At 39.7% G+C, this 25,699-nt stretch overlaps 2 protein-coding genes across 16 annotated transcripts in view; one reads left to right on the plus strand and one right to left on the minus strand.

Moving 5' to 3' along the window:
- SPATS2L (spermatogenesis associated serine rich 2 like) overlaps nt 1–17,191 on the plus strand; it is a 53,526-nt gene extending 36,335 nt beyond the window's left edge. For 7 of the 8 annotated variants that reach the window (XM_039353553.1, XM_039353542.1, XM_039353593.1 and 4 more), the window contains 6 exons: nt 622–757; nt 12,825–12,883; nt 13,899–14,008; nt 14,566–14,668; nt 14,833–15,056; nt 16,149–16,553. In XM_039353553.1, coding sequence (XP_039209487.1) covers nt 622–757; nt 12,825–12,883; nt 13,899–14,008; nt 14,566–14,668; nt 14,833–15,056; nt 16,149–16,553 — 1,037 coding nt within the window. Of the gene's footprint in view, nt 1–621; nt 758–12,824; nt 12,884–13,898; nt 14,009–14,565; nt 14,669–14,832; nt 15,057–16,148 lie in introns of all 8 variants that reach the window. The other variant, XM_039353574.1, reaches the window with a different exon arrangement.
- A 1,712-nt stretch (nt 17,192–18,903) lies between these two features.
- The window catches only part of KCTD18 (potassium channel tetramerization domain containing 18), a 42,885-nt gene continuing 36,089 nt past the window's right edge, over nt 18,904–25,699 (minus strand). For 7 of the 8 annotated variants that reach the window (XM_039353682.1, XM_039353689.1, XM_039353653.1 and 4 more), the window contains 6 exons: nt 25,124–25,325; nt 24,424–24,635; nt 23,569–23,762; nt 21,595–21,689; nt 20,382–20,484; nt 18,904–19,537 (listed from right to left, as the gene is read on the minus strand). In XM_039353682.1, the coding sequence (XP_039209616.1) occupies nt 19,033–19,537; nt 20,382–20,484; nt 21,595–21,689; nt 23,569–23,762; nt 24,424–24,635; nt 25,124–25,280 (1,266 nt within the window). In that variant the 5' untranslated portion in view covers nt 25,281–25,325 and the 3' untranslated portion in view covers nt 18,904–19,032. Of the gene's footprint in view, nt 19,566–20,381; nt 20,485–21,594; nt 21,690–23,568; nt 23,763–24,423; nt 24,636–25,123; nt 25,326–25,699 lie in introns of all 8 variants that reach the window. The other variant, XM_039353719.1, reaches the window with a different exon arrangement.

Below are 25,699 nucleotides of genomic sequence, written 5' to 3' on the forward strand. Positions count from 1 at the left end.
CAAAAGGGAAACATGCTAAAATGGTTCTTGTATCAAATATTTAGTTTGAAAAAAACTGAAAGAAAGACAAAAATTAACATACTGGTGGACAGTAACTATTTTCTTCTGTACTGTAAAAAGTCCATTTGTTCCCACAGAACATTCTTTGTGATTTTTTCTTTATAACTTTATAATATAAATTGCCAAGCTAATTTAGAGATGCAGTGTGTATGGTGTTTAATTTTTTTTAAAAAAAAATCTGTTTTCTTATAGATTGTTTTCAATTATTTTCTAAAACTATTGTACTTTTAAAACATATCCTGTATAATTACAAAAGAATTTTTTAATATATCTATAATGAGTATTATATAACCGTTTGCATATTCGCTTCATAGATAATTGATCTTTTTTAAAAAAAATCAAGGTTGTTAGTGAAATAGTAATTGATGAGGTAATGTGTTCTAGTGCTTGAAGTTTTGAATCAAGAACAGGGAGGTCATTATCGACAGGAAAGCTCTGTGGGTGGCTTTGGCTCATCCTTCCTCTTCCTCAGTCCAATCACAGTGTCCCTGATGTCGAGGTAAAATTGGAAGAGGGGAGTGTACCGTACTAACTAAGGATGATGGCTGTTTCTTCTTATAGGCCTAAATATTGAGAAATCTGTTAAAGATCTTCAGCGCTGCACGGTTTCACTGACTCGATATCGCATGATGGTCAAAGAGGAGGTGGATAATTCAGTAAAGAAAATTAAAGCTGCTTTTTCTGAATTACATAACTGGTAAGCAGAATGGTTTAGTGGTTATTTTACAAAAGATGTCACTGTGCTCTCACTCTGTAAGGAAGACTTTTTTTGCTGCTTCAATTGACCCCCTCAGTTTGATATTCCCGCACCTTCATTCTAATTAATTAGGAGCAGTCTATATGTGGGAGCATGGAACAGCTGCTATCTGACCTGATGTTTCCCAGCTTTTTCTTTATTTGAGCCACTTCTCACCAGCTTCAGGTTTTGTGGGACTATCACAAAAATCAGAAATCAGACATGTGGTATTGAAGCAAGAATGTTTTCCACATAAAAAGGGATGGAGAGGTGTAGTGAATGGCATTGTTGTAGACTAGATTTAGATATTTTTTATCCTTTCTCTCTTCTCCAATTATTTACCTTTGCATGACATTGCATGACATTGCTTACCCCCGAAGGGAATACCATAATGGCATGTGTTATTGATCACAGGCACCTAATTTTTAAAGTATCAGAGGCATGTACATTTGTCTAGTCTAATACATTACTGTGATATACTAGTCATTCTCTAGCACATAACAGTATATATTAGCAGTCTAAACAGTTGAAATCTAAGGTGTCATTTAATATTAAAAACTCTCACTTTTACAGTAAACATTACAGTCAAAATCATTCTTTATGAGCTGAGAACTGCAATGCTTGCTTCTAAAATGGTAAAAAATCAGAAACTTGATCATACATTAGCTTAACACTCTGCAGGTTTTGTTTCCATAAAGAACAGATGTCAAAAAAGAGTCTGGCTGCACGTTTCATGACTACTATATTTTATTGTAAGGGAGAAGCTTTCATAAGCAACAGGTCACTCCATCAAATGTGTAGAGTAGCTAAACTGAGGTAAGATTTAAATATTTGGGAGGGGAGGGAATGACAGGATGGTTTTGCACAGGGAGATTCCATAGGGCACATATTATAGGTATATTATCCATTAACAATTGCAATGGCTTAAAAATCTATTGTTTTGACCTTTGAGATAACTTGAAACCAATTGATTGTAGGCTTAGCTGTCTCGTGCTCAATTGTGCATGGGTAGTTCCTTTGTTTCAAAACTGCTACTTTGAGATCAGTAAAATCCAGGGAGGCTGAAATGCTTTAATATTACATTGTCCTTATCTTCAGACCTGGTGTTAAACTTATGTCCATTTGCCCAAAGTGTGGTCTTTTGTCTGAAGTAGAATAAGGGCATTGCTAGCAGATGGTGATTGATCTCATATTAGAGGAAAAGCATGTCTAAGTGAGAGGAACTTACACTTTACAAGTAGTTTTCAGTTAGTGATAGTAATTGGGACCAGAATTTCCATCATTTAAGTAATGCCATATAAAGCATGTGTCATGTGACTGCCTCACTTAGTGACAGCAATACCAGCATTGTTAGGTAAGAATCATGGGTTATTAAGCAAGTTCTAGATGGCTTGCTATTAGGCCAGCAGGCAGGTAAAGTGGCTGCTGCTAGGCAGGAGAGAGAGTGCAAGGATCCCATGAAGCTCAGCAGAAGCATAGCAGGACCAAGGGTGGCTGCTGCTGGAAGAAGGAGGGTGTGAACAACGTATTGGAGCAACTTACAATCTTCCTTGCCAGCTTCCCATTGACTTTGTTATGAGAAATTATCAGGGAAGGTCTAAAATGGAAATCATGCAGCAACAAGATACCATGCCTATCATAAGTGAAAGCCAGTTACCAAGGCCTATGTCATGATCACATGACCATGGAGGTCTGGGATGGCTGGAACCTCAAGGACCAGTCATAAGTACTGTTGAGTCCGTGGCGGGAAGCAGACACGAGAAGCAGTTGAAGTTCTCAGTTTTCTTTATTCTGCATTCAGCTTACAAGTAGATGGCTTCAGCAGCTCCCAAAACCTCCCAACTTCTTATATAGACATTTCCCGGGTAAATGCGATACTTTTCCCACGCCAGCACCCGCGCATGCGCACGGCGCTGGCGACAGCCTGTCTGGTCCCGGGCAGCTTTGCACCTGCCCGGGACTGCCTGCAAACGCCCGGGCCATTTGCAAGGCTCGGGACATAACACCCCTTTCCCCCGGGCTAAAACTACTACCAACATATAATCATTTATTTTATGCAGTGTTCTGCTTCTCAATGCTCCTATCGTTACCTGGCTTTTGTTTAGCCAGCAATGTTATGTAATCCTCTAAGTATTTAGGAGACTTCTTTGCTCTCTGTGACCTTCTCAGCTCTGGGTTACTAGCATGAGTTCCCTGACTGGAGGGAGATGTGAGCCTGTTCTCCTTATTTTGCCTTGGTGCCTTCCAAGGACTGTGCCCCGCTGCCTGGCCTGCTTGCTCGCCCACCGGGCTCGTCAGGCCAGGGCTTCTGTCACTTTGTGACCTGGTTGACCTGCCTAGCTGTAGACCCTCGGGCCCCTTGAAGTGATAGCCACTGCTGGGCGTCTCTGTTGAACCTCCTAGGTCCATCCAAGACCTGTCAGGAGGCTGTCCATTCCCTGAACCCCGTTCTGTGTCCGGGCTTGTGTGGGTTTCTGTACTTTCCCAAAACTCAGTTACTCCCTGATTTGGGCTAGAGGTGTTGTAGTCGGGACTTGGTTCCTCGACCACCTCCCTGTATGTTTGACCCCCTGTAGGATTTGGGGTAAGGTCAGGCCAACCTTGGGAATTGTGTGCCAGCTCTCTTGCGGGGAATGATTTGTTGGGATGCCCCCGGGTATCCTCCGTGACTGGAGTGCTGTGTGATGTGTGTGGAAAGTGAGTATGCCCCCGAGGTGACTCCCTGGCTGGAGTAGGCGTGGATGCCTGGTAATTAGGTAGGCTCATAGAATTCTTGTTCGGAGCTCTCGCGGAACCCTGGGATGGGCCGTTTGTAGCTCCATCAGTGGAGATGGGCAGCAGCTCGTGCCCTTCCCTTTGCTCCAAAGGGTCCCCCTCCCCCCCTGGAAAAGACCCAGGAGTCTCATCTGAAAAGTCCCGCCGAGGGCGGAGTTGGTCGATGTGCCGACGCAGGACACGACCGTTGTCCAGGGCTACCTCATAGGAGAGAGGACCTGTGACCCTGGAAATAGAAGCGGGGACCCATGTATGACCAGGCCCGTAATTGCGAGCCCAAACCGGGGCACCCACAAGTAGTTGTCTAGGTGCCCTAGGATGTGAAGTAGATGAAGGCAGTCTGTCCGGATGCAACCGGTCAAGTTTAGTAGTAAGTTGACGCCCCCAACGAAGTTCAGCTGGGCTTCTCCCTGTAGAAGTGGACGGTGTGGTGCGATAAGAAAGGAGAAAGTCAGCCAACCTGTGATGCCAGTCCCCGTAGGTGAGTCTTTTCAATGCGTCCTTTGTGATGCGCACCATACGTTCAGCCATATCGTTGGTGGACGGGTGGAAGGGTGCAGACGTGGCATGACGAATCATGTTTGCCTGTAAGAAAGCTTGGAATTCGGAGGAAGTGAATTGAGGGCCGTTGTCGGACACAATGACATCTGGCAGCCCGTGTGCAGCAAAAATCCCCCTCAGTACCTGAATAGTCTTTGCAGTGGTGGTGGATGAGACAGGTACAACCTCAAGCCATTTTGAATGGCTGTCAACAAGGACCAAGAAGAACTGGCCCTGAAAGGGCCCAGCGTAGTCAATGTGCACCCTAGACCATGGGGACTGTGTATCCTCCCATCTATGCACGGGAGCTTGGGGCATCTCTGGGCGAGATCATTGGCACAGGTGGCATGCATGCACCTTAGCCTCAATATCTTTATCTAAACCAGGCCACCACAAGTGGCTGCGCGCAAGAGCCTTCATACGAACAATGCCAGGATGACCCTCGTGGAGGGATTCTAAGACCCTAGTCCTCATTGAGGTGGGAATGACAACTCTGTTTCCCCAAAGCAGACAACCCTGAGAAAGGGACAGCTCGTTCCTTTTTGACCAGAAACTCTGAAACTCAGGACTAGGGCAGTGCTCAGGCCAACCAGACAAAACCCAGGAACGGACACGTGAAAGTGTGTGATCTGTACCTGATTCAGCGGCAACATCCCTGGCACTAAGAGGGAGCTCGGGCAAGGCTTGGATTGATAGAATGTTGACAGCTGGCGCAGGGTCAGCTTCTACTACTGGCAGAGGCAATCTACTGAGGCCATCAGCATGGCCCATTTCTTTTCCAGGCTTGTGGAGTAAAGAAAAATCATATGCAGACAAAAAAATAGACCACCTAAGCATTCTAGGGGAAATGATTTGGGGAGTCTGCTTACGTGTGGTAAACAGTCCCAGCAGAGGCTTATGGTCAGTGAAGACCGTGAAGTGCCTGCCATATAGAAAGTCATGGAATTTTTTAATTCCAGCAACAACAGCCAGAGCCTCCCTGTCTATCTGAGCGTAGTTGCGCTCAGCAGAAGACAATGTTCTGGAGTAATATGCAACAGGAACCTGAGTTCCATCAGACCTGAGGTGGCTCAGGACAGCTCCAACCCCGTAAGGGGACGCATCACAAGCGATGCACACAGGAAGGGACTCGTTGAAATGTGCAAGTACACTGTTAGAAGTGAGCAAAGCCTTGACTTTGTTAAAACAACCCTCATGCGTTTGTGACCACTGCCACACTGCTTGCTTGTCTAGTAGCCTGTGAAGAGGCTCAGCTACACTAGCTTTTTGTGGAAGAAAAGAATTGTAGAAATTCAGGAGGCCCAGGAAGGCCTGAAGTTCGGCCTTGGACTTTGGCCTAGGTGCTTCTAAAATAGCAGTCAGTTTGGATTCAGCAGGGTGAATCCCAGCAGCATCAATTTTGAACCCCAGAAATTCAGTAGAAGGCACCCCAATCATGCATTTGTCTTTTTTGAGCTTGAGGCCTGATTTCCTGAATCTTAACAGAACAGCTCTTAGCCTTTCAGCTAGAATGTGTGTGGAGTCTCCTGCAATTAAGACATCATCAAAGTAGGGGCAAACCCCCGGTATGCCCCGCAGTGTGTTTTCCATTACGCTTTGGAAAATCCCAGGAGCGACATTCACTCCAAACTGCAGCCTTTTTACCTTAAAGGCTCCCCTGTGGGTCACAATAGTCTGAGCTATAGCAGCAGCAGCATCAACAGGCAGCTGTTGATACGCTTGAGCTAGGTCAAGCTTTGCAAAAACGCGCCCCCCCTTGAGGGAGGCCAGAATATGACTGACCACAGGAACAGGATAGGCATGTTGCTGCAATGCCTTATTCAGAGTGCATTTGTAGTCAGCACAAATGCGAATGTCCCCATTTGCCTTTAGAGGCGTGACAATGGGGGTCTAGCTTTAAGGACACAGGGGGTCCTTTGAATGTGCCCAGCTGGGGGCTGAAAACATCTGCAAATTCTTTGCAGACTTCCTGTAGGTCGAGTGTTTGTAAACTGTTGAGTCCTGTGACGTGTATCCCCAGGGCCTCAAACCAATCGAGTCCTATGAGACTCGTTCGTTCACCCCCTACTACTAATAAGTCTAGTGGACCTTCAAAACTCTTGTATTGCACGTTAAGGGTGGCCTCCCCCTTAACACACACTCTTGAATTTTGAAAATCTGTTAACACAATGTCAGAAGGCCTTAACTTGGCCTGAGTTCCACTACCGGAACAAATCTTCCTAAATGTATGCAAGGAGATAATTGAAAAGGCAGACCCTGTGTCTAGTTCCATAGATAATGGAACCCCTTGTAGCTTCACCTTGAGTGACAGCTTTTTCTTAATGGGCTTGTGTGTGCCTGTCCTAAGGATGCTTCTTCGCGAAGCGCAAAACCCTACCCTATTCTGGCTGGGGAATCTGGTACCTTTCAGGCGCAGTTCTTCCTGAGGTTGTACCTTTCGTCGGCCCAGACACACAGCTGCAATGTGTCCTTGTTTGCCGCATGCCCGGCAGGTAGCGGAGCGGAACTTGCAGTCGGTTCTCCTGTGGCGACTTCCACAGCCGATGCACTTGAGCGGAGCTGAAGAGCTTCCCTTCTGTTTTTCTTCCTTCGTGGGGTGGAGACGGTTGACTTCCTCGTCCGGATCCTCCTCGGAGTTTCTTTGGACGTCTTCCTGGTGCACGGATGCAACCTCTGGACTGTTTCTGATCGGCCGCATGTTCTTGACAGCGCCGCCTGCTGCTTCTTCTGCGGTGACTTCCCTTAAGGCATCTTGGTAGGACAATTCTTCTTTAGCGAAAAGTCTCTGTTGTAGATCTCGATGCCTTAACCCGCACACGAATCGGTCCCTCAGTCGTTCTTCGAGGTCTTTGAACTCGCAGTGCTTGGCGGCCTTCCGTAATGCGGCGATGAATTCTTTGGCCGACTCACCGGGCCGTTGATCCCAGCTTAGAGACAAGAGCTCCTTGGACAGAAAAACTATTTTACGTGTGTGTGTGTGTGTGTGTGTGTGTGTGTGTGTGTGTGTTAACAAGGGCCCAGTTTCAGTAAAATAAGAAAGGTTGGAAATAAGAAATTAGACTGTGAATTTTGCACTTACCTAACCTTAAGAACATTGAACTCCATTTGCTAGGATAATTTTTCCATGCTTGAGTCTTTTATTAAAATTCCTTTTTGCAGCCAGAATAAGAATGAGGTTTACTATGCAGATCTTGAGCATTGTGCCAGTAGAATTCAGTTGATATAATAATGGAACAGTGCTATATTCCAAACCATTGCAAAAATACATAATGTAACATCTATCCTCCAGAATCATAGCTGAATAAAAGGTGTGCTCATTTTTTTCCTAGCCAGGCAGCATTTCTATTCATCACTTATTCGACAGAGCTTCTAATCACTTTTCTATATCTGCAGTCATACATATATTTGCATTAAGCACTCAAATAATTCTTGTCCTTTATTAGGTATATTCTGTTGAAAAGATGCAAAGTTTATGTTTTTGAAGGTTTTGATTATTTGAGCCACATTTACTTTTTTACTTTTTTCCTAGGGTGACAAAAAAAAGTGTTAAAAGTTTCAATTTCCAAGTATTATGTATTAAATTAACACCATGCTTCCAAACTTCTCTAGGGTTCTTTAACGGCCTTTCCCCACAGCCCCCAAATGCCCCGACAATATCTCTTTTTTGCAGTTAGAACACCATTCTTTCCCCTTTATCTTGTCCACAGCCCATGAGTGGAGTAAGATTTCTTAGCTCTGCTAAGTATTTAAGAAACATTTTCTGCTTTATTCCAACATCATCCAGTCTTAAGTCTATAAGGTCTGGTACATATTTATCCTTATATTATTACTAGTATGAAGCAATGATGATAAAAAAAATTTATAGCATTTATACAATTTTACTCTATTGCTATGTGGTCCAGAATCTTTATTTGTTTTCATACTTTTAAAAACTTTCTTTAGTTCTTCAAAATCTGTTATACTTCCTAGCTTCCATCTCATGTTTGATTCCTTATTATGTCTGATTATAGGTATTTAATACATTATCCAATTATAACTGCTTTAAGCATCTTGTATTGAATAGAATCATGTAGTCAAGTTTACAAGATTTTTTAAATTTCTGAACTTTATTGACATGCTAAGAATTCTGTCTCTATCTACAAGTATTTCACATTTCACATTCTGCAAGAAGTGCAATTTGTGAGGACAGAAGGAAATGCTAATTGCCAAACGGTGCCCCACATTTCTTAACAGTTGGGCCAGCCAGCATCTAAGTTTCAAAAGGGAAAGATCTCCTTTCCCACATAGGAGGGAATGATGTCTTTGGTTCCTAGGCACAGTCAAATACCCCAACACTTCCCAATTCTAAGGAAACAAAAAACAAGTAGATTGCGGGAGCCCTCTTGCTTTCACAGACCAGAATTAGGGGAAGTGCACATGAGGTGTCTTTGGGAGATAAGTGAGGGCAGTAGTAATTAGCAAATAATTTGGAAGTAAATGCCGGTTTCTGGCAAAAAAAAAAAAAGATTAATTATGCTCACATGACCACGGGACAGTACATAAGGCTATAAATGTGGGCCAGTTGCTGAGTGTATAATATGAAATCATGTGATGCAGGGGAGGCGTCCATTGGAATTTCAAATCCAGGTCATAAGTATTTTTGGGGGAGTGTGTTGTAATTCTGAACATTCACTAAGTGATTAAGCGTTAAGTGAGGACTACCTGTATCCAATTTCCACACATCTCTGCAGCTATTCCAGTTCTCCTTGCCATAACTCATACCGTGTTTCCCCAAAAGTAAGACCTAACCTGAAAATAAGTCCTAGCTTGATTTTTGGGGGTGGGCTCAATATAAGTCCTACCCCCAAAATAAGCCCTAGTTTTGGGGTGAGCTGCATGCCTAAAAATTAAGCAAGGGCAGGGATGGGGGGGTGGGAGCTTATCATTGCAGCCATGCCTTCCATGGATTGACACTTGCCTCACCAGCCCACTTCTTCTGCAGCTGAAGGAGCAGATTCAATCCGTAGCTCAGTTCTCAGCTGCAGAGGCCTTTCGGAAAGGCCTCTGATGGTGAAATGCAGGCTGGCACTCCATTCTCAGCTCCAAAATGAAGCTGCTCTTTCGGCCGCAGAAGTGGGCCGGCTGGGCAGGGCTGTCTATGCCGCTGCCGTGAGGTGAGTGAAAAAGACACCCCCCAAAAAATAAGACCTGGTGCCTCTTTTGGAGGAAAAAAAAAGATCAGGTCTTATTTTCAGGGAAACAGTAGGAGTCCAGAAAGTCTCCAACCAGGAGAAGCTAGGTGAGCCACTAAGTGGCCTATCACATGCACAGGAAGGAAGCATTTCCCATCAGCTAAAAGTCAGTTCTGGATCATCCAATTCCAATTAGCAAAATGGACCAAAATAAGCATTTTCATTTATCTCTACCTGGAAGGAAAGAGCAACCAAGACAAATATTGGCCTTGACAAAGTATTTCAGCCATCAGCATCACAGTGAAAATTTGGAAGCTACACCTTGAGATAAAACAATCATTTAAAGGGCTTAATTCTAAAGCAAGTGTGGGAGCCTGAATACAGTGCTTTTTATCTTGCAGAAAGAGCTATACCCCTAATGATAAATTATGATGCTCTACAACTGTTACTCAAATCTCATTAACCTGTATTAAATAGGGGAAGAAGACAGTGTTCTGTAGTTAAACGTGGGATCAAGAGCCATGCAGCCAAAGGTATAACGCTCTGTTGACCTGTAACCTTCTTTTGCCCTCTACAAAATCTATCTACAAAACTTCCATGCCTGCCTGGTGAATTCTACGTTATAAAGAGAGAGACTTATTAACATTTTAAATGTTTCTTAAAAGGAGTGGGTACTGGAGAAGGGTACCAGTTGCCCACTGCTGCTAATGCAATAATTGTGTGCATGATCTTGGTACAATATCATGCTACTGAATATGCATAGAGTGCCATCTACAGGAAGACAATGACAGTTGTGTAAGTTGTTTCTTAAGCCGCATATTTAAGTCAATTCCATCCATAAAACAAAATGTTCTAAAGAGCAAAGGGAGTAATTTAATGAAACACAATCAATGTCCCAAAGCACAAAACGTTTTTTACAAACTGAAGCAGCATCAGAGGAAGAAACATTTCGCCAAAGCCCAGAGGATCCTGGGATACATTTGATCAAACTGTTTTGTACACCTCTCAAAACATCTTTTATCCCTTTTCCTATTCTCTTGAGTTATAGTGCAGAAAAAGATGCATCAATGTGGCATTTTTCTGAGTCTTTAGCAATATACAGCAATACAGTAATAGGAAAATTTTATTGTGTGTATAGACTGGCAAGCCATAATGAGTTTATATATAGTATTTTCCTTTTAACATAGATTGGATGTGGAATTGTACAGCAGCAAAATATATTACTTAGATCAATAAATGTCCCATGTGTTACTACTTTCCATATTTCTTCACATTAAGATAGTTTTTTAGAATACAAAATAACAGAATTAGAAGGGGCTAATTTTGAAGTTTTTAAAATCCCATTCAGCAGGTTAAATGAACCAAAAGAACATCAGCAGAGAAGATAAAATCTTGTTCGGTTGGTAGAAAATATACTATTATGTTTATTAAATTTAAAAAATAAATTATATTGTGATATCAGTCTAGCTATAACAGTGGACAAGGCCGTGAGGGCGATGAATGCCGCCACCCGTTTATTGGACCCGTGCCCCTCCTGGCTGGTTTTTGCCAGCAGGGAGGTGACACAAGGCTGGCTCCAGGCGATAATCAATGCCTCTTTGATGGAGGGGTCTTTCCCGCAGTCTTTGAAGGAAGCGGTGGTGAGGCCCCTCCTCAAGAAGCCTTCCCTGGACCCAGCTGTTTTGAAGAACTTTCGTTCTGTCTCCAACCTCCCCTTTGTGGGGAAGGTTGTAGAGAAGGTGGTGACGTCCCAACTCTTGTGATCCTTGGATGAAACAAATTATCTGGACCCTTTTCAATCTGGCTTCAGGCCTGGCTGCAGCACTGAGACTGCTTTGGTCGCACTGACCGATGACCTCTGGCGAGCCCGGGATAGGGGTCATTCATCTAGATGCTTCCTGACCTCTCAGCGGCTTTCGATACCATCAATCTGGTATCTTTCTGCATCGTCTCGGAGAGGTGGGGGTGGGCGGCACCATATTGCGGTGGTTCTCCTCCTATCTCTCTGACAAGTCGCAGTCGGTGCTGGCGGGCGGACAGGGATCGACCCCTAGGCACCTCGATTATGAGGTGCCTCAGGGCTCGGTCCTGTCCCCCCTCCTTTTTAACATCTACATGAAACCGCTGGGCGAGATCATTCAGCGACACGGGGTGAGGTAGCAGTATGCGGATGATACCCAATTATATATCTCCACCCCATGTCCTTTCAGTGAAGCAGTTGACGTGATGTGCCAGTGCCTGGAAGATGTGAGGGTCTGGATGGGGGTGAACAGGCTTAGACTCAACCCGGACAAGACCAAGTGGCTCTGGGTCTTGCCCCCCAAGGGTCATTCTGATGGTCCATCATTAGTCCTGGGGGGGGAAATTACCTCCCTCAGTGCAGGCACGCAACTTGGGTGTCCTCCTGGACTCACAGCTAAATTTGGAACAACATCTATCGGCTGTGGCCAGGGGGACCTTTGCCCAGGTTCGCCTGGTGCACCAGCTGCGGCCTTATTTGGACTGGGAGGCTCTACTCACGGTTACTCATGCCCTTGTCACCTCAAGACTGGACTACTGTAATGCGCTCTACATGGGGCTACCCTTGAAGAGTGTTCGGAGGCTGCAGTTGGTTCAGAATGCAGCCGTGAGAGCGATTGTGGGTGCACCAAGGTACACCCACGTGTCACCTATCCTCCGCAAGCTGCACTGGCTTCCTGTGGGTCTCCGGACACAATTCAAGGTGTTGGTTGTCACCTTTAAAGCCCTTCATGGCTTAGGACCAGGTTACTTACAGGACCGCATACTGCCGCATAGTTCCCAGAGACCGGTGAGGTCCCACAGATTGGGCCTCCTTCAGGTCCCGTCGGCCAGACAATGTTGGCTGGTGGGCCCTCGGGGAAGGGCCTTTTCTGTGGTGGCTCTGACATGGTGGAATCAACTTCCCCCCAAGATTCGAACTACTCCCACCTTGCCGGCCTTCAACAAAGCTATTAAAACTCTCCTGTTCCGACAGGCCTGGGGTTGATGTCCCCGGGGGGGGGGCGAGATTCGATTGGGACATGTGTGAATGTATTCATTTTTAATTGTTATACTTGTTGTTTTAATTCTGTACGCCGCCCTGAGTCCCTAGGGATTGGGTGGCATATAAATTTTACTAATAAATAAATAAATAAATAAAATAAACAGTGTCTCATGAACATTATAGAAATTAACCATTATAGAAACCTTTGATTGTGATTGCATTTGACGTACTCCACAATTTCAAACTAAGATATATATATAAGATTTGGTTTAAGTCCACATCTAGTGAGTTTAAGGATCATATATAAGAATGTAACACTAATATAAATAACTGAATATATGTTTTAATGAAGTAATATGTTCGAATCTGAAGCAAAAAGAAAGCTGATTTCTTACATTTTTATTTAAATTAATTTTCTCCAGAAAGCAATATTTTTCATAGCTCTTACCATAAATTCTGTTTGAAAACCGTTTCGAAGGATATAATTAATCAAGTCTCTCATTAATATTGTCCTAAATTAAATTGTTTCCATTTTCAGCATCATCGACAAGGAAGTGGCTTTAATGGCAGAAGTCGACAAGGTTAAACAAGAAGCCAGTAAGTAGAAATTAAAATTAAAATGCAAAGTTTATTTCAAACGTAACTTTGAATATTGTATACATTTCAATTTGGCCATAAATTTCCCCAGCCAATATCGCAGAGATTGAAGAATAATTTGGTTGCTATACGTTCAACAGTTAAGTGTTTGGAACTTACCATTGACTGGAGAGTGAATAATGAAATATTTCTGTCAGTGAAGATAGGTCCTTTCTTCTCGCTTTTTTATTTAATTGGCAAAAGTGTTGTTGTTTTAACCATTCAGTCGTGTTTAATTCTTGGCAATTTTATACGCAAGTGCTCTCCATGCTACCCTGTTCAGCACAGTTTCTTTCAATTGTTGGATATTCATCTTTCTATAAGTTTTGATGGTATCAAGCCAGTGTGTTCTTTGCTTGCCTTCTTGTTTCACTAACCATTCCTATCATCATTGACTTTGCCAATGAATTTGCATGCATGATAGGGTGTACAGGTCTACTATTACGAATCTTACTAGACAGTGTGGGCTAAATTAATAAGATAAAAATATAAATCCAGTGTATGATGTTGCTCCATATTTTTCCTACTAGAAATAAAAAAAAATTGAGTAATGCTTGCTAAATATGTTCAAGCAGTGGCAGAAAGAAAAGAAAAAAAACACCCTGAAATTAAAAGATTACTCGGGCTCAGGGCTATAACGTCTTTGTAGAGGGTTGATAAAAGAGTTACTTGGGGTTTTAAGTTGGTTTCCAATACTGCACCAACAGATTTGGGATGATTCCTGCCTCTCTTTTCAATCATTCACTTTTCTTGGGAAAGTCTAGAATTTTCCCAGGGTGAATAGAAAACTGTTAACATAGCATATTAACATAGTAATCCCACTTGAAGCTTTTTAGAGAAAGGCAAGATTCAGATAACGTAGCATAAGTAAACAAAGAAAGAAATCATACATTTATGGATCACTTAATTTTTCATAGTGGTTATCTCTTCCACATGAACATTTAACATTTTGCATTATCTTTTTTTTCTTTGACAGTGGATATTTTGACTGCGCGTCAGAAAAAAGCTGAAGAATTGAAGAGACTAACAGATTTGGCAAGTCAGATGGCTGAGATTCAGCTGGCTGAATTGCGAGCTGAAATTAAGGTCATCATTAAAAGGATATTTCTCTTAAAAATAAGCATAGCTATATACAAGTCATGTATCTCTATTTCAGCATTTAGAACCATGGGTTCTCACAAGGGCTCAAGCAAAATATAAATCTAGTTTTTTTATAATGTCATCTTACTTAACTGTGCTATCTCCCTTGTATTTTGTAGTAAGATTTTTGAAAAGTAATACAGTATTCAGATTCATATAAGCATAGTAATATTCCTGCTTTTATTTCCAGTTGTATTAAAATTGCAGAATTCTTTTTATTTTCTTTTGAGCCTTGTGCTTTAATTCCCTTGTATAATTGTAGTTATTTTTTCCAGTGACAAATACTCCTTCCATCAAATGTGAGGATAGGGTATTGTATTACTGATTCTGAATCAGATTTTACAATAGCATTTTACAAAATATAAAAAATATCCAAACTTTCTAAGATTGGAACACTTATCTCCTTAAAAAGCTTTTGTTCAACAAGTTAGACTTCAGTGTGATCTTCTAATTATTTAAACATGTGAGGCTATTTATAACAGTTACTTTTCCCTTCATTGTAGCACTTTGTAAGTGAACGTAAATACGATGAAGAATTGGGTAGAGCTGCCCGCTTTTCCTGTGACACTGAACAGTTAAAAACACAGATATTACACTGTGGAGAAAGTAAGTTGTAGTAAAGTCTCAGCTTCTTCATTAATTGCTCTTTAAAACACTTGTTAGAACTATTTTCATAGCTAGTAAATATAATGTATACACTGCCTTTTGTTTAATTTTTCTGGAATTCATCTCAATATATTATATGATAAAATTTGCATTTTTCTTTGTAGTTTTCCATCCAAAAAACAATTACTCCTCAAGAACACCATCCAGTATGTTCCTTCAGTCAGAAATTTCAAAATCAATGGCCAGCACGCAAAATACATATAGCCAAAAATATTCTAATCAGACCTCTGCCAAGACTTCTGATCACAAAACAGCAACAACTAAAGGTTCCAGCCAAGTTCTCCCAGTTACAGAATCCTCTTCTCATGTAACTTCAACAAATAAACAGGTAAAGGTCAAGGAAAAGATTTTGTTTGTGAATCAACATAAACATTATAAAGTTAAAAATTTACAACTGTATGAGAAACATTATACAGACACATTGTTGAGATTACTGAGTCAATTTCTTCCCAGATTCAGAAATTCTTTCAAATGCTGTATTATTAAAAGATTCTAAATTCTGCAACACCTTTGGATTTATGTATGTGACTTTAAGACACCTTTCAGCTAATTCCTATGTTCTTAAAAATTAACATGAGTAGAATATATGCTCTTTTTCAGTCCAAAATGAGCTGCATTGATAAATGAATTGAAAAGATCACAATGGTGGCTTAATATCATAATCATATATAAACTCTCTTCTGTCTTTCACTTATACCAACTCAATCCAGCTAAATGAAATGTCTCCAGAAGAATGGATGGATGGATGATGTGTTACTTCATTCTTTTGCAAAACAATCTATTGTTCCAGAAACAGTTTGTTTTGGAATAGGCCTAAGTGTTATGTCCAGGTTTATTCAATGATGGCTATAAATCTATCTTCATGACTAATCAGTTTGGGGTTCTCTTGGAAACAATGGTTCCTATTAAAAGAGCAGGTGGCAACCATTAGCTAAGGGTCCTTTGCACAAATTTATCTTGTGTGCCAATTGCGCCCATTCCTGGACCAGTGTTGCACCCATTTGTGGATTAAAAAATATTGAACACTGAAAATGTTTCATTTTCCAAAACATGGTAGTTGAGCTAAGCCAGGCCCAGTGCCATTTTGTCTTAGTGTCAGAGGAATGTAATTACAGTAGTAGCAATTCAAGCAAATTGCCAATTATTAGCTTATTTTTCTGTTATCTCCCCACCTGCCCTCAGTTTCTCCAAAAAGGAACTGGGGAAAGATATGATTTTATATTTCCAGTCAGTAGAGGCAGCAAGTTGATGGGGTCATTAGAACAGCCTCAATGACTATGATGCTGACATGCGTAATATACTGTAATAGATAGGCTTTGGTACACATAATAATAATAATACTGTCCAACTTTTATCAAACTGAACTGGATGCAGGTTTTCACTGAAATGAGTCCTGGTGTTCTTTTTTCTTCCTGGACAGAATGTGCCTTCAGGTCCAAGACGAAGATTTCATGCGCACTACCATGGCATTCGAATCAATGGTTCTCTCAAGCCCCAAAGTCCTAGTGATGAATCTGATCAGAGCAACCCAAAGAGTCACTCCCGACATGAATACCGACGGCAGTACCATCACAGCTTTAAGCCGAAAAACAGAGGCATGGTAAAAACTCAAGAGAAACCAACACCCATAAAAAATCTAGAAAAGGGAGCATACCCAGAAAAAACACAGCAAAAGCATTCTATTCCAGGCCCTCCAGAGGCCAGTCCTTTGTGCAGCAATATAGCAAGGGGTTCTCCCTGTAATTTATATCCTCCAAAATTAGAGACTTCTGGAGAAACACCTGCCCTTTCAGTCACAGTGCCAGCTGTGACTTTGGTGGCATGATAACAGTAATCATCTTAGTTTTTTCACTAAAGGTGCTTCTCCCCTCCCTTATTGTGTACTCCATAAATACTGACAAAATAGCTTGAGAAAAATATCACAATTGTGGTAAGCCAAACTTGCTGAAATTGTCTTAACTTTATCTTGTTTTCTACACGGAAAGCTTTGCTCAATATACTCAAGATTATTTTTTCATAAGAATGCAGCTTTAGCCAGCAGTACTTACAGATCTATTAGACTGATATTGAAAAATAAACTGTAAGAGGATGTCATTACAGATAATGTTTATTATAGCCCAGTTTGTTTTCAATCATTCAGTATTAAAGAGCTAAAATACTGGCATCTGTAGAATTGGATTGTTATGTAAATACGTAACATTTTTCACTCTTCCCATATTAAAATTAAACAATTGTACATAACAAATCTCATAGTTCTGTGACCTAATGTCATATCCAGAAAAATATTCAAGATCAATCATAAGAGTAGAAAAACTATATATTAATTGTTCCGTGCTATAATATTTGTAAAATATGTTTTTTCCTTTTTAAATTTATATAGCTTACACAGAACAGTTTTTCCAAGCCTTTCAGTTCTTTTTAATGACTGATTATTTTTGTGGATTAAAAATTGAATGTGTTTCAGTCTGAGATTCTTTTTTCTTCGGGAGGGGAGTTATTCCTACACTTATTTGGGGAGTTCAAGAGGGCAAACTTAACATTCCCATTAATACTATTGCAACAGGCTATTTCTCTGATCCAATTACTGTGACCATCTTTGCTGGGAGGGGGGAATGGGGCAAATTCATCTTTCTTCCCATTAGTTATACTGTCTCCTTAAACATAAGGAGTCTCACTAATCCTTGTCAAAGATTTTAACCACTATATAATACTACCTTTTCTTTCGTTGATAACACATTTCTCACACTGCCAAAAATGACAAAGCTGGGGAATTTAGTTTTTTTTTAGGATTTTTATAGCTAGCTTCTATGCAATGTCTTCAAAAGGAAGACACTGCTCCCATTCAGTGTCTTCAAAAGCAAAATTAAATACAAATCATACATCTCTGAGCTTAAAAGAAATATTTCGTTTTAGGAAGTTTCATTTATTGATAGTCAAGTGCCTCCGTTTACATAGGCCTGCCTTGGTCCAGGAGAACACGAAAGCCATCCATTAAGATTAAGGAAAGCCTAAATCTCTCAAAAGTCCCTTTGAATGAATGCTAAGAACACTGTTGCATATTCTATACCAGCAGTTCTCAACGTGTGGGTCAGGACCCCATTTGGGGTCGAACGACCATTTCATGGGGGTCGCCAAACAACGCAGTCTGCCATTTTTTTCCCCTTTTCCTTAGCTGTGCTACTCCCTTTTATTCTATTGCCTTTTGAAAGCCAATAGAATAGACTCTCTTGAATAGAGTCTAATTCTATTGGCTTTCAAAAGCCAATAGGAATTGTCCAGGCTGTCTCTGCCCTGCTGAGCCCACCAAAAGTCCCATTCTGCAAACAGTGCTGCAAGTTGTCTGCAGCGAAGGTGAGCTGTCTGGAAGTTTCCACCCCTCCCTGCTGAGCAACTACTAAAAATGTAAGTAAAAGAGGGCCAGGGGTGGGAGGTGGGAGGCCGGCGGGTGCCTTACCTCCCTTGGGCTAGGCCAGTTGGTGGCCCAGCCAGTGGTTGGCCTGCGCCTTCTCTGCCGCTTGCCAGCTACACCTCGGCCGGCACAGGGGGCGGCACCACACATGCACGATGCTCCCGGGCAGGGAAAGTCCTTGACTTACGACCGGTTGGGTAGTCCTCAACTTACGACCGGTTGGGGGGTCGCGGCATTAAAAAGGTTGAGAATCACTGTTCTATACAAACCTGACCAGCCCATCTGTTCACATTACCAGGGCTTTTTTTGTCATAGAACCCCCAGAACGGAGTTCCGGCATCTTTTTTGGATGGAACCTTGTAGGGTAGCCAAGGCGGGTTGTATGACGTGTGAGTTCCGGCACCTTTTGTTTTTACAAAAAAAGCACTGCACATTACTATTACTGTTCTCTATAGCAATATCACTTAGACTTATATACCACTTCATAGTGCTTTACAACCCTCTCTAAGCGGTTTATAGAGTCAGCATATTCCCACTAACAATCTGGGTTCTCATTTTATCGATCTCGGAAGGATGGAAGGCTAATTAGGCTCGGAAAAACTCAGAAAAACTGCACAAGTTTTTAATTAAAATTAAATTAAAAGCCTTGAAACACACCTAATCTAGTATAAATAATATTCTAAAATAACCAATGTTCCACATTTAATTATACTTTGTAATTATTTATAATGTACATTACAAAAATGAACACCAACTGACTACCATCCACCATCTTAGAGGATTTTATTAGAATATTTCTGTGGAACCTGGGATTGTTTTACCTCTCAAGAGGTAAAAGGTTTTGTTGTTAAAAAATAACGATCTTAAAGAGATCAGTCTTACACATACCACTCAGCTAGCTAGTCTGGAGACCATTTCTGTTAGTACTGCACCTCAGGGAAAGGGCCGAATGCTCACAGTCTGAGTGACCTGTAGAAGTAGCGGCAATTGCAGTAGATGGAAATTGCTGTTTAACTTTCTTCACAACTGAATCATTACAGAGTGGAGTCCGCTTCAGTTTTATCACCCGACCGGTTGCAAACTTTCTAGATGAGGGAGACTTTGGGATCATTTGGCCAGCTCCCCCATGGTCAGGGTTTCTAAGAGAGGCCTGATAATTTTTAGTCAATGGGACAGTCCTTGCATAAAGAGTTCTCGAAATGTTTTTGCTTATTAAAGAAGTATTGTTGCTAGGACACTTAAGAGCCGTTTGGGGATGTGAAGATGCTGCTATCTTTAAAGAAGCCGAGTTCTTAACTTTGATACAGGTACTTGTAGAGGGGCCAGAGAATTGAACTGGCTTTCGAGCTGTTCTGCTATTCAGTTGTCTTTCTTCCTCACCAGGAGAATCAATTATTCGTCTGTAAAAAAAATCATTGTCCACTGAATCTAGTAAAGACAGAGGATAAGTATAATATTCAGCATATGCAAAAATTATTTTTACTCCGATATCTGCATAAAATGGCACATACACATATATCAGACATTTCAATCATCAATGTATAAGGAATTAGGACAACATATTTATACTGATAATCATCTGTATTTGGCACAAACAATAGAAAAGATACATTCTTATTTAATACCAAATATAATTTCAGCATGTTTCCAAGTATATTTTTCTTATGTTCATTATTGAATATTACAAAATGGGCTTGCATTTTATAGCAAAGAGAATAATATGGATTTTTGTGAGAGGAGAAGGAGAAGCAGCTTGAGTGTAGCATCTCTCCATTACTCATTAAAGAAGTTTTTACATGAGTCTGAAAAAACATTACTGCTGCTTTAAGAAATGCCTTCATTGAAGATTGATTTAAGATTATTCACTGCCAAGAATCACTTGTTGAGATGGACTATTCAAATTGAATTAATTAGTTTTATGTGACTCTTAAAACAAAAGCACTTTATTTTAGGCTTGAATGAAGATCGGAAAAAAGTTGCACTATTTTAATGAAAGCACAGCTGCCCTCACACAAAGTCTAAAACATTTCTTCCTAAAAACTTTCAAAACAGTGTTTTGTAATGTATTGTTTAACATATTCAATGCAGGAGGATTTACTGATCCTTCTCTAACACACTAACTACATATCACTTGGTAACACACGATTCTTCTATCAGAAGATACTGAATACAAAAAAATCAAGTGCAAATATAACTTTTATTCCACTTAAAGGCTACAACAGGCAAAGGAATCACAATACCTACCGTTTACGTACTGGAGACATATTCTGAAGGCTTCCTTTCAAAGAATGCTCCTCAAGAGTCCAACACTCTATCAGCTCCTGTGGTACTCGCCAGTAGCTGGCACCTTGTAATTTCAAACATATCATTTCACAATATTCAAGATCCATAAATTTGGTAATTTCTACCTGAAATTCACTGATATGCAATAAGGAATGTTAATGCAACTGGAAACATACCTTTATTACAACAGTTTCTCTTTGTGTTCCCATAATTGAAGAGCAATATTTTGAATATCTTTTTCTATGTACAGAATTGAACTACATCCAGAATTACGTAAGCGAAGTTGCTGACATAAAAACATGAAATCTTTTTCCTTTTCTTCATTTTTACTCAGCGATCCCAAACCTTTCTCGTTCTGTGGACCAACAGGAAGCGGCGACAGCGGGAAAGGGGATGGTTTCATCCATACAACCTAATCCCGAGCATGCACTAATGGAGCTTTGCATGCTCACTTGCCACTTGCACGATCCAGTTCCCAACAGGCTGTAGACCAGGAGCAATTTGAAGACCGAAGGTTGGGGACCCCTGATTTTACTACACGGCTCTCAATTTTGGAATATTTTCAATCTGTTGTAGTAGTTCTGATTGTATGTGGAGGGAGGGAGATGTTGCAGGATGCAACTCCTATTTTTTTAATTTATAATATTTTTTATCTTATTATCAGTTATTTAATTTATACTTTTTAAAATTTCTTTCTCAATTTCAGGCAATTGCCTGAAGTAGTAATATGTTTCTAAAAAGAGAACAGAATAATGGCTATTATACTTAACTGACTCCTTTAGGCAAGTATGTGCATGTTTTCAAAATTCACAATATTTGTTCTGGCAGAAATGAATATTACACTGTCATGCCAATACATGATATAAAGAACTCAATACATGATATTTGAAATGGTATTTCTTCTATTTCACAATTGATTACATTTTTACTATACTGAAATAATAGTTAGTTGATTGTTTGAGCCTAAGTGATAATAGTGCCCAAGATACTGGTTTTGTTACATTAAGAGCCAGTTATTCTCTTTTTCTTATGATTCTGAATGAATAAAATGAATGAAAAATAAATGAAAAAATACCCTGGTTAACCTTCAACAGCCGATTCCCAACCATAAATACTTAATATTCTTTTTAAAAATGCCATCTTCAAATATAGAAACACACACACAAAGACTTACCTCTTCCTTCCCAAGCCTCAAATGCATCCATTATCTTCTTCAATTCTGTTACTGAATAGTAACTCCAAATGTACTGGATGTTGTTTCCAGCCTCTCTAGTAAAAAAAGTAGAAAAAAAAAACAAATTGTTTTACTAAATGAAAGAAAAAACTTTGCTAAAGTTACTTTTTCATACCGAAGAATCATAACCATTTGAACATTCATTCCTATGACCTAAACATTTAAGATAACCACATTGTTGAAATTTCTCTTTAACAAAAGAAGTAGCAACAATTCATAAAATATTCTACAACAGAAAATGGAAGGATATTAGGATTAATCTCATTTGGTCCCTGAATTGGATTCTCACATTAAACCATCATTAATTTTCATTATGGTATGAAAAAGAAGTTATAATGGCTGAGCTCATACATCATAATGGACTATAAAGCACAATTTATACATTGCAATTGATGACTCCATATTGTGTTGAAACATATGATATCTGAACCCAGAGATTGTGGTATATTCCAGAAACTATGGTTGAAAGCTATGGCAAATGTAGACAGCATACTAAAAAGCAGAGACATCACCCTGCCAACAAAAGTATGTATAGTCAAGGCCATGGTTTTCCCAGTTGCAATGTATGGCTGTGAAAGTTGGACCATAAGAAAGGCTGAGTGCCAAAGAATTGAGGCCTTTGAATTATGGTGCTGGAGAAGACTCCTGCGAGTCCCCTGGACTGCAAGGTGATCAAACTGGTCAGTCGTAGAGGAGATCAACCCTGACTGCTCTTTAGAAGGCCAGATCCTGAAGTTGAAACTCAAGTACTTTGGCCACCTAATGAGAAGGAAGGACTCACTGGAGAAGAGCCTAATGCTGGGAAAGATTGAGGGCAATAGAAGAAGGGGACGACAGAGAATGAGGTGGCTGGATGGAGTCACTGAAGCAGTAGGCGTGAGCGTAAATGGACTCCAGAAGATGGTAGAGGAACGTTGTCCATGGGGTTGCGATGGGTTGGACACGACTTCGCAACTAACAACAAGTGTTTAAGTGAACTATTTTATTCATCCAAGTACCAGGACTAGATTACATTGTCTTCATTGCTGAATTTTGATAACACAATTTGTAGGACTAAATGTAGCATTCTTACTTGTTTAATTATTTTTATATAATAATTTCATCTAGCTATCCAGATAAATAGATATACCTTATGCAAACAAACTGAAAAGACAGCAAGACTAACATTTAGTTCTACCTCAAAATCACACAATTACATTTGAGTGAATTACTGTTTAAGCCACTGTATTTTCTGAGCAATATATGTTTAAATATTCCAGGCTTAGTTTTATTAACAACAGTTAAGATACAGAGTACTTACTACACAGACATTACAGAAGTAGAAACCTAGTTATATAACTGGACTTTCTCTTGATCTCCTTTTCCTATATATTCCTCAAACCTGTATCAGATGTTCTCAAATATTCCAAAGAAGATTTACTGAGTATGTAGGCATTTTCTAGCAGATGTTAGCACACCAATATAGAAACATAATTGAAGAGTGCTTAATATTAAATCTTTCATGTTAATTTAAGTAATAATTATACAGTATATTCTTCTATCCAAAAGTAACTTCTGTTGTGTTACATTTAACGGGACTACATCATTGTGATTAGATATAAGACTGCAATCTTAGCCAATTTGTATAAATAAGCAAATTTCAAAAAGAATGACACTGGGAAAGATTTGCTTATTTTTAGAAAACTGCCACTATTGTTGACCACAATAGTAGGAACTTAATTTCCTGGTAATTGTTGAGGAACAAGTCCCATGATGATATGACACTGTTCACAATGCAGGGAATTAGTATTGAAAACTAAAGCATCTGGAGAATATCTGCCATTTTTTCTCTAAACAGAAATTGCATAATGAGTTATATAAATTCATTTATAATCTTATGTTAATTTATAGTCACCTAGCTGAGAAACTTCTCACCTTTTGTAGATATTTTTACTATTTATTCGTCCTCCTAGTTCCTTTTCAATTGCAGTTGTTCCATCAGCTTTTGTGGCATATATTCCAATTACTCTACTCTCACAGCTGGCACCAGAAGTATTGAGGTAATGCAAGACCCAAACTGTTGGTTTAGTGCATATTAAGCCATAAGAGTCACAAAAACCTACGAGTGCCTAGAAAAGGAGTATACCAACATATATATTCAATCAAACAATCTGGCTATTTAATATATTTCACATAATTTGAGTTATTAAAAAGTATCCAAAATATCTGCAGCCTACTTCTGTCAATGTAATCCTACTGAGTTCATGGCATTTTGCCACTGGTAAAAACACAGATATCTGCAGTCTTACCGTTTCTACTCTTAAAAATAGCTTAACGATACTTTAAGTAGTTATTCTATGTAGTCAATGTAATTTGCTAAATATGCAGACAAAATATTAGATTTTTATTAGAAATGTGTTAAGAGAAAATACAGTAATACTGAAATGGATTACTGAATTGTATTTACTATTAGTGATGGACTGTGTTTTAATATATGCATAAAAACATGCATACAAGTGTATGAAAAGTGTCTGTTATAATTGGATTGTGAGGATTGGTATTACAACTGCAGATATTTTCTTTAGTTCTATCAGTAATAATCTCTATATATGGCTAACTTTTTTTTTTAACTTGTTCCCTGCCAGCCCATCCTAGACAAAGTAGTTTGTGGAATAAGCCCTAATAAAAGGGTAAAAGTTATTTTCCAGCTGAGAAATATGCATTACTTGTCCTTTATCAAATGCTGAGTACATATCGCAAAACAATTAAAGAACATAGGAAAATTCTGACCTTCTTAAGTTCTACATTTGTTTTTAAACAATATGTCTCCATTTCATTAGCTAGATGGTCAACAAGACTGTAAGGGTAAGGAATGCCAAAGTAATCAGCTTCTTCTTGTAATGCAATTCGTGTTTCTTCATTTTCAGGAATCCAAACTTCTCCATGAAGATAATTTAAGAGATATTTAAAAAGATTGCCATCACGATCAATAAAGCATGCTCCTGGAAACAGAAACAAAAAATGTACACTACATTTTGTACTGCCATTACTGTAGTATATTATATTGTCCAGTAAATCTGTGTTAACAAAAAAGGGAGTAATTAAAGTTTAATTAAAGTTTAATTTCTATTAGACAAGTTGGACATAGTTCAACACATTGTACTAGATTAACAGAAGCCAAATCAAGCAGGATTACCTTATTGCAGAACTCAGAATATACTGGGACAATATCTAATCACACCCCCAAACTGTGCATTGGGCTTTAACTCAGGACATTTGTTTCTCTATAGAATGAAATAGTACAGACTGCACATCTGCAGAATAAAGGCATAAGAATGAACTGATGCAAATGGAAAAAATCAAGAGGTGGTAGTCAAGCTCACAGGAAAAATAATGCAAAACAGCCCACAACCAAGTTATCTTGTGATAAATGTTGAAATGCATTTGTTCGCCTTTTCAAAGGCTATTTACAATTTAAGAAGCTTTTTACCTGAATTATCCATTTTTAAAGGAAACCTTCCACTGAACATAGCTGCTAACATTGAATCCTTAAAACGGCATAAAGATTCACATCTAGCTGTGTACATAAAGCCTCCAACATTAAGTCGAATAATATCTACCATCTTTTCAGACTTGCTGTCATCCATCACTTCTGCAGTTAATATTGTTGATTAGATTATGTATTTTGATACCTGAAATAAATTTTATATAAAACTGAATTTAGGAGATTAAGTAAGAAAATTAGCATTTCAGTAGCACCATCACTCAAAAATAATAGTTAAATGACTTAAATTTTGTGCAGATGTTTCACTTCAATCCTTTGGACAATTAGTAGAAATCTCTTAAATGCTGAAGATGCATACCATCATGAGAATGCACATGCAGGTCACACTTCTAACACAGCATTCTTAAAATTGTTGGGGATTCAATTGCTATAATTCTCATTCTTCAGTCATGGTGGCTGGAATGTTGTGAATTGTAGTTCCAACACATCTGGGGGGGGGGGGAATCACACTACTAGTAATGCCTTATTCCTAGGTAACTTTTTCTCAACCACTACAATGAA

Source organism: Crotalus tigris, unplaced genomic scaffold, assembly GCF_016545835.1.
Source record: "Crotalus tigris isolate CLP2741 ecotype Arizona unplaced genomic scaffold, ASM1654583v1 scf7180000017568.12009008, whole genome shotgun sequence".
NCBI lineage: Eukaryota > Metazoa > Chordata > Lepidosauria > Squamata > Viperidae > Crotalus > Crotalus tigris.